Source organism: Callospermophilus lateralis, chromosome 9, assembly GCF_048772815.1.
Source record: "Callospermophilus lateralis isolate mCalLat2 chromosome 9, mCalLat2.hap1, whole genome shotgun sequence".
In the NCBI taxonomy this organism is placed as follows: Eukaryota; Metazoa; Chordata; class Mammalia; order Rodentia; family Sciuridae; genus Callospermophilus; species Callospermophilus lateralis.
In genome coordinates, this window is record NC_135313.1 from 26659181 (window position 1) to 26668325 (window position 9145).

The following is a 9145-nucleotide window of genomic DNA, read 5'->3' on the forward strand; positions in this document are numbered from 1 at the left end:
AGTATGGTACTTCAGAAACAGAATGCTTGAAGCAAAATTTATTGTCAAAATATTCAACAGAATTACCATTTAACTGGTTTCAAATTTGAACATGGCTCTTGGAGAGGCTGGACTATGATAGTCTGTCTTCCACAACAGAAGGAGGTAATGAATAAAAATAAAAGTTAAATAAATGACATTAATTACATGTGCATGGTGGGCCTTGAAGTCAGAAACAATAGTATCATTTGAATTATAATGACTGATTTTACAATAATCAACATCAGTATTGTTGTTTGATTCTATGATATCAAAACCATATTTCACAGTCAGCTATATTCCCCCTTTAGGAACAGTAGGATAAAATATGAGAATAAATAAATGAGCCAGATGAGAGAAGCAGCAGACCGCCATCCATTTGCCCCTTTCCACTAGTACTTACCTGTTCACGTCTGTGCCTTGATCCTGATGGTTCCTGAGAAGAGGCAATGGAACATTATTTGTGAGTCCAAACAACACTCAAAGATATTTTTAGAGTGTTAATAAATCCTGATGAAATCCTCAGCCCTCTCCCCTCAGTCAACAATGATGCCCCCAGAAAGACACCATTTCAGTTACTACGTGATCTGTCTTTTGTCCAGTGCTTTTTTCCTGGTCCCCAAAGGGAAATCTCCTTTCACCCTGGTATGTGGTTCTTATCACATGCACTGACTGACAATAAATTTTCTGCAACACAGAGAGACGGAATAACCCAGAAGCTTATTTCCCAAAGCAAAGCCAGTTGCCATTGTTCCAATTTCAATTGTTCAGCTTACCATGTTTTTGACAAAGGAAAATGTGAAACTGTGAAAGTAAATGCTTTATGATACTATAAAGATATTTCATAGGCTGAAATAATTTACTAATGAACTTAAAATAGGAGGCATTTGGTATAATCCTATTAATATCTAGTGAAAAGGATTAGAATTCGGAGAGCCCAGATTTTCTGTTCTACAATATTTTTTGAATTTTTTTAAAAATGTATTGATGGCAACTCAATTGATAAAATCAATCACAATAATAGAAGGTTCAGATTTGTATATTTTGTAAATCTGTAAGGTCAAATATGAATCCAAATCCAAATATTTAATCCTTGTAAATTATGAAAACAAAGAAATTAGAACTAGCTTTTATTACATACCAGATTCAATGTTAGGTGGTATCACATTTCTCATAACCCTTATTTTACCAATAAGGAAATACGAATCTCTGAAATCTGGGGAAGGGGGGGGTAGGGAGAGATTGAGAGAGAGAGAGAGAGAGAGACAGAGACAGAGACAGAGACAGAGACAGTCTGACTGGAAGCTTGGCTCACCAGGGACAAAATATATACCAGGCATGTCTCTTGCAACCCACTTCCTCCAACCACACCTTACTGCCTATAGTTAATTTCTTCAAAGGATTAATACACTGAGTAGGTTAAGGTTCTCATAACCCAATCATTTCACCTCTAAACTTTCTTGCTTTGTCTCTCACATGAGCTTTTGGGGGACACCTCACATCTAAACCATAACATAAGGAATAAGTTTCAGTGAGGAAAGGAAAAAATACCCAAAGTTATTAAATTGTAATCTGCACTTGACTCTATACAAGGCAAATATATATAAGCTCTCACTTTGTCCATCACACAAAGAAATCAAGACTTTGACAGGTTCAGTAATATATTCAAAGATGCATGTCTGTGCATGAAGCAAGTAGTTTCATTCAAATGTTTCTTACTACAAGGAATATTCTCACTTCACTGCATCATGCAACAACTTGGGCTATCAGGTAGGCACATTTATTGGAGATGAACTATTCATAATTGGGAATATTGGTTTGCAAAAATGCAAAACATCTACAGTTAAAGGCAAGGACATGGGGAAGGCATAACTTTTTATGTAGATTGAGGAGCAGTGGTGTTTTTCTCATCCTTAAGAGGCAGTCTAAGAATTTCTGAGAAAGTAGTTTAGAAAATATACCGCCATCTTCATTTTCACAAAGTAAACATAAAAACTACAAAGAAGTAATACATCCTGCAGGCACGTCTACTCTACTTTCTGAGTTCTCCTCCTTTCCCCCTTTAATATGGTATTTTTAATTGATTTGGCTAATGTGTGAAATAAACTTCAAGTGAGCATTCCCAGTGTGCATGTATCAGACACAGTCCTTGTGTGAAATGTACACTATTTGTAAGGTTTTGCTATTATCATTGTAAGTTAGTTATAAATCAAATGTTTTAGCTGTTTCATTCATTTAATTAGCAAGTATGATGTATACCTCCTCTGCAGGCCATGGTAGAGGGTTTCCTAAGAAATTATTTGTACCCTAAACTCTTACTAAAGTAACTATCTCTCAAGTGCTATAAATAATTTATCACTCAGCATTCAGTCTTTTATCAAAATTCTAGTTTCCATGACTTTGAGAATTCCTTGTCAGCCACTCTGACAGATCCTATATCTCTGGCTACAAATGTGTCAGGATAAATATAATTGCACGTTCAGATTTCTGGGAAACTTTTCACAGGCTTTATCTTGTTTAAAAACGATTCCAACTGAATTTTGAAAACCATCACCTCATTAGAAAAAAATAGTATCCCTTTATGATATGCCTTTTCCTTTATCTTTGATCTATTAGCATTTTGTTCACAAAGAACAGCCTGCAGTATTCAGGTTTTCTGCTAGGCATGTTAATAAATAGTTCATGGGCTTTCCAAATTCTCTAGGTTTTGTTTTTCAAATTTCATAAAAAGCTACTCTCACTCATCTATTTGACAAACATTTTCAAACACTGCTACAAAATATCAGGGCTTGCATCTTGCAGGGAGTATCTGTCCCTTTGAATTCCCCTGTAACTGAAATGCAGGATTTTGCCATTACCCGCTATTTGGAATATGAATTTATTTTTTAGATCTAACAAAAATCTAATCTATGGATGTGTCAGAACATTGGTAGGGCTGGAAGCCTCTAGGGGTCCCTCTGATTTAATTATCTTCCCAGCCTGGACTCTGTGTTGTCCCATATTTTCCAATAGTTGAAAAAATAAAGTGAACGAATAGAAATAAGAACTAGAAGGACTGGGTGGAGATAAAACAAAAAGTGCATAAGGAAAAGATACTCAAAATGTCCTCTGTTGCCCTCATTTGTGAATGTAAATTCCAGACCAAATAGACCAGGTAAGTAACTGGGGTGGGATAGAAGCCAGATATTGACAGATGAATGACCACTTCCTTCCTGCCTGACTATAGTTGTTAGTAAATGACAGATTTTTCTTTCCACTTAGAAATTATGGCTATAGATGGTTTCTGTAGAGAATGGATTGGACACACGAGAAACCAGCCATAGTAGGGAACATTCCATAGCCACCAGACCTTAGTGAAATGCAAAGGATAATTCCGATTGCTCTTTGTGAAAGCTTCATCATCCTGTCTCATTCTGCCTGAGGTGTTCATTTTTAGGGCAGACCGCATCTGTTCAGTGACAACAACTGAGTAGCCCTTAGATTCTGTTGAATCACATTTTCTATCTTCTTGAGAATTGTTGAGTCACAATGCCTTCAGGTAGGTCATGTACTGCCTGGTTAGATTGGCCCTTATGGTTTCTTGCCTGTGACTACTAGCAGCTCACCACATTCCTATTACCTTCTTAGCCTTGGGGGCATTTAGGTTTAGCCCTCCTGCCTCATTTAGGCCATGTCCCTCTCTCTCAAAAATATTTTGTATATCTTACAAACTCCTCAGAAACCACCAATTCACAAATGCTTTCTTCTTTTCTGGATGTTTTCATTCATCACCTTTGGGCTTGCTTTGAACCAGGCATACTCTGCTAGAGCTTTTTTAGAGGATACAGATGTGTTTGGGTGAGAATGTAGTAGGAGAGGCAAATGTACTAGTCTCCAGAATGAAAATGGGGTAGCTGAAGGATTGTCCCTAGACAGAGAGAGAGAGAGAGAGAGAGAGAGAGAGAGAGAGAGAGAGAATTAGCTGAGAAAAGAAGTGGTTTGTGTCTATAGAATCCATGTTTGCTGTTCAAGTTTCAATTCTATGTAGCTGATGTCACAACCACATAGTGAGATAGGGTGGGACTCACTCCAGTCTCATTGTCTCAATCAGCTACAGGCAAAAATTAAGTTTAATTGAACATCTCTTCATAGGGGAATTTGTGATTGTATGAAACTTAAACATGGCATCTGCTGTCTCTTAATTTCCAGAATTTTATAGGATACTCAGTTTTCAAAATATCTTGAACCAAAATGCCAAAGGCTGAGCTTTGTTTGAATACAAATTTCAATCTTTCTTTTAGCTGGATATCTTGCTGATCACTGTCCAATACAGATGTAATGAGAGTTATAAATGTGATCCTAAATTTCCTGGTAACCATGTTAAATTAAAAAAAAAACAGTAAATATATTTTATTTAACTTAATATATAAAAATGTTATTATTTCATTAAATTATATAAAATTATACTAAAAGATATTTACATTTAACTTTGCATACTAAGTCTTTGAAATCTAGTGAGTATTTTACACTTAAGACACATTTTCATCCAGACTGAACTCATTTCAAGTGTTCAACAGACACATGTGACTAGTAATTACTGCATTGGTCAGAGAAGTTTGAAAATTTCTTCAGAGCTTCTTCAAATATCTTGGAGTATGTGTGCATGTTATTAAATAAAATGTTAGGCACAAATAATCTAGCAATTTTATTCCTTTAATTTTGGGATTTTGGAAATAATATATTTGCTAGATGATTGACATTTTTATTCAAGTAGAAAATTGTTTCCAGTGGTTCTTTCTTAATCATGATCATTTAGCTCACTGTGAACTTATTTCAACAAGAGGTTGTTAGTTTTATAATTAAGGCAAACGCCTTGGCTGAGTAGCAATTTATTTTTTTCTCTATTCCATGTAAACACACAATGTCTGGTATTTTTCACTTAAAGAAAAGCTTCACTATAATAGAATGCCTACTTAGATTTCATTTGATAAACTCCTTCCTCCTGCAAAAATATACTGAATTTCATTAAATAATAAGTCCCCCAAAGTTTCTTAGTTCTTTCCTAGTGTTAGGATTAGTATCAAATGCTGATTCATGAACTAGGTTTCATAATGATTGATCCAATAAGGGAAACTATTTGTTCAGTGGATAATTCACTTCTAAACTTTGCATTATTGCATTTCATTTTCTTGGTCACATGCCTTCAGCCTTGACTCGCATATTGTGTGAATACTAATTTTTACCAGGGAACACCAGCATGGTGCTCTCTAGCTCTCTTAAGGAGAACCACATTTAGAAGAGTCTTCGGGCTCTTTACTAAGGTGGTGTTTGGTTTCTATATTTGTGTTTTAGACACATAAAATATTAACAAATCTGTTTAGCCACTCACATATATTTAAATCTCAGATATGCTAGACATCTTAGTTTAACAAATAGATCTAACTCTGTTTTCCTCCCATGCGGTTTCACTTGGCTATCCTCCTTAACGCAATCACCCAATCAACTTCCAAGAGTGGTAACCAGACGTTCCACATACAAATTTACAGAACAGCTCCCTGGAAAACTAGTATATGCAAAGCTAGAGTCATTAATGTGAAAATGATAACCTACTTGATCTATAGCGGAAATTTACGGGGAGAAGAATGTTATTATTCCCATTTTTACAAATTAGAAAACGGAGGCACAGATGTGCTAAGTGCCTTGCCCTATCACACATAACTAGTAAATAGTTGGGTAAGTATCACCTCACCCTGCCTTTTCTACAGACGCTTGTAATAAAACCCACACAATTCTGGGCTTTATTTTTGCTGAGCTTTTCTAAGGAAGCTGAAAGGACCAGAAGAGTCCATTATTGCATGAAACACAGGAAATATTTTATTAGTTTACAGATGGAGAAAATAGTAAAATATTTCAATAGAAATCTATAACCCTCCGCAAAGAGCCCACTCGGGCACTCAGGGCACCCCAGTCGAGGTAGCGCCTGTACTCCCCCGGCCTCAGCAGGTACTGTCGCCCCAGGTAGTTGGGCAGCTCATAGAGGACCCAGTAGCCCTCTAGCACGTGGAAAGAGTGGATGTCACTGAAGTGGAAGCGGTCCTGAAGAGAGGAGCAGTCCTCGGTGATCTCTACCATCTGGCCCCTGTAGTCCTCTCGCTCATAGATCCTGATCCTGTGAGAGCTGGACTGTGGATCCAGCAAGAGCAGACGAGGGGACATCAGAAAACCTGACGGCATTTTAGCAACCTATCGCACCCGCCCCTGGGTATGGGCACTTCTTTACTTTTTCATAACAAAGGTGACCAAATTAAGAGACTGCCCAAACCAGCACCTCTACAAATGTGAAACTCAAGAGGGCGCCATCCACCACTCCTTTGACACGAAGGACGCTCCTTAGAGTTTTCTGGTACCACAAGCTGCAGGAACCATGCTCAGGACCATTTTGAAGTAATCATTTTTATGTATTTGTTTTGTTCTTTCTGTCTTAGATTTGTGGTGGTCTAACTAAGGCTTTCCTTGCATGACATACAAAATAATTAGACATTGGAGTAAAAAGACAAATATACCTCTGGCAAAAGGCATTATTTTCAATCTCAGAGAGGAAGTCAGATTGCTTTTCCTACAAGATGCACAGACTGGCTGCAACTCAGGAAGAAAGCTCAGCCCGGGCAGCCCTGCTGTTCCTTTCTGTTCCAGGAAAACAAATATATCTCAAGATTGGGCTTGGGATCCCAGCTCTAACATAGGCTTCTGCTAATCAGTTTCAGGTGATGGACAAAAACTTAAGTTCAAGCTCATGAAGGAGGCCTGTACAGGGTCAAAAGTATAGAATTTTTAGAAACATGGAAGTGAGGCTGTTTGTGCTAAGCAAATCCTCTCTCTTGAGCTCCTGCTCTTCCTACATTTGCTTGTTTGTTCCCAGCAGGCACCTGTTGTCTCAGTGTCTTTCTTCTTCATCCTCAAGGAAGGATTCTCATAAACCACTCAGTATGAGGTATAACTGATTGCTCATGAGGTATCTTCCCTAGGGTTAGTGTTTTATGGCTTGCAAAGGACTCACAGGTGTGCAGCCAAATTGTATCTGTACCACAGCCTGGCATGTGTGAACTACCATTATAAGCTCTTCCTTCTTTTATAAGAAAATGAAGTCCAGGGCTTACAGCCTGGAGTCACAAGTCAGGATTAAAAAGTGGGAATTTTATAAATGACTTTGTTTTCTCTAATTAGGAGGGTAGTGACCAGATTTGAGGTCAGAATGGGGCCACAGCAGGGGATATTTTGATTAAACAACATTTTTTCCATGTGAAAATATGGGACCTAGGGAAGAATTTACTTTCTCCACAGGGTGCTTAAAAAAGGACCCAGATTTTTCTCTAAAGGAACCTCACTATGATCCTATGTGCTGATAAGCAGGGCGATCAGTAGATATTTAGGCTCCTAATTGTATTCTAGGTCCTATCTGGGTATTATACACTTTGAGGGGTTTCAAACTTCGCAAAAGTAGTTCATTTCCCATATTAGAGAATCCATTGTGGAATTCCTGGCTCTGGGACTTGATTTGGATAACAGAGGGCTTTCCAGGAGCTCTGTGAATCTTGCTGTTTCCTTGTTTGGTCTTATCAAAAGGCCAGAGAACCTTGATGTTCATAAGAGTTAATTCTAACCTGGGAGGGAGGGGCCACTCGCCAGGTGTCAGGTAACCTCCTTTCATCCTTATCTTGAACCTCCTTTTCTCCCGTATTCGCCATCTGAAGAAAGTGAGAAAGGGCCATGTAACCAGCCTAAAGGCCAATTGATGGCACAAAGTTATCTATTGCCCATTCATCCCCTGTGGCCAATACGTTCTGAATTAAACCTTGCACTATGCATTCCCAGCAGAGTGGAATTTGATTTAGCAAAGTAAAACAAACTGTCCAGTTAAAAGCTTTGCACATACACTTTTCAGTGGAAGGAAACCTTGAAGATGTTAATAAACAGAGAGCAACTATAGTTATGGCCAGAAAGAAGGCGACAGCCATCCCACCCTTAGTCCAAGGTGTGGACAACACTTCTGGATCACTGGATCACAGGGCAGGAAGGGACCCAGGAACCGGACTCACGTGGGGGATGAGGCGGCAGGAGCGCACGGAGTCGCTGAGGCCCATCCACTGCTGGTAGTCGGGGTAGTCCCCGCGCCGCAGGAAGTACTGGCCGCCCAAGTAGTTGGGCTGCTCATAGAGCATCCAGCAGCCGCTGTCCACGCGCACCGAGTTGCAGCGGCTGAAGTAGGGCTGCAGGTTGGAGTGGTCGCTGCTGCACTCATAGTGGCGGCCCTGGAAGCCCCTGTCCTCGTAGAAGGTGATCTGCAAGGCAAGGCCAGGCGCGGGCTCAGAGGCCTGAGGCGGCGTCGGGTCCCCGGGTGCCAGCGCCCCTCCCCGGGCCCCGGGCGCCCTCCGGGCTCACCTTCCCCATGGCTGGTGGAGGCGGACGGTGCGAGCTCAGAGCGTGGGGCCGCGGCGGGCGGTCTATATAGTGGAGGGCTGCTGCGTTGGCAGAACAGCACAAAGGGGGCCCGCGGGGAGCAGGGGCACGTCTCTCTCTTTTCTATAGAATGACAGTGGGGGTGGGGGGGTTGTTGTATGTTTTCTCTTAGAATCTCCAGAGCTTTCGAATTGATGACCTGGTTAGCAGTGTCACTTGATGCCGCTTGAGCCTTTAAATGAAGCCTGACTGGGAAACGGAAATTAAGATGCGTAACGAGTAAATAACTGAAATTAAATATTTTCTTTACTTTTTAAAATTTCAAAATGACTTCGTTTTCCGTAATAAGCAGCTAGTAACAAGGTCTGATGTTAGAATGGGCCACACCAGGGGGCGTTTAGATTAGATAGTGTTTATTTTGTTGTTGTTTTTTTCATGTGAAAATGTGGCACCTGGGGATGAATTTACTTTCTCCACTGAATGCTTAAGGGAGAATGGGGTTTTTCCTCCAGGATAACCTTGCTGTGATCCTATGTGCTGATAAGCAGAAGGATCAGATAACTAATGGAGAGGCAGTGACCCGAGGTTGGCCAGGAGGAAGCCCTGATAAACCCTGGCCTCATCTCTGCTCCCTGAGACCAGGGGGAATCTCAATGCAAGTGAACATTCCTATGTAACAAAATTCGTGATC

At 40.0% G+C, this 9145-nt stretch overlaps 1 protein-coding gene across 2 annotated transcripts; it reads right to left on the bottom strand.

Moving 5' to 3' along the window:
- Nucleotides 1-5907: 5907 nt before the first annotated feature.
- Nucleotides 5908-8445, bottom strand: LOC143407064 (gamma-crystallin E-like). 2 transcript variants are annotated; one of them, XM_076866140.2, is made up of 3 exons: nucleotides 8437-8445; nucleotides 8094-8336; nucleotides 5908-6180 (listed from the first exon to the last, which is right to left on the bottom strand). In XM_076866140.2, the coding sequence occupies exons 1-3, from the start codon at nucleotides 8443-8445 to the stop codon at nucleotides 5908-5910; spliced, it is 525 nt and encodes a 174-aa protein (XP_076722255.1). The 2 variants fall into 2 exon arrangements, with proteins under 2 accessions (XP_076722255.1, XP_076722254.1); XM_076866139.2 differs by having other exon boundaries at nucleotides 5908-6175; nucleotides 8077-8336.
- Nucleotides 8446-9145: the final 700 nt, after the last annotated feature.

Excerpts from the sequence above, each read along its gene's own strand:
- LOC143407064 (XM_076866139.2), bottom strand. Across the intron at positions 6,176-8,076 it reads CACGTGAGTCCGGTTCCTGG|CTCTCACAGGATCAGGATCT; the intron begins GTCCCTTCCTGC and ends TCCACAGTCCAG.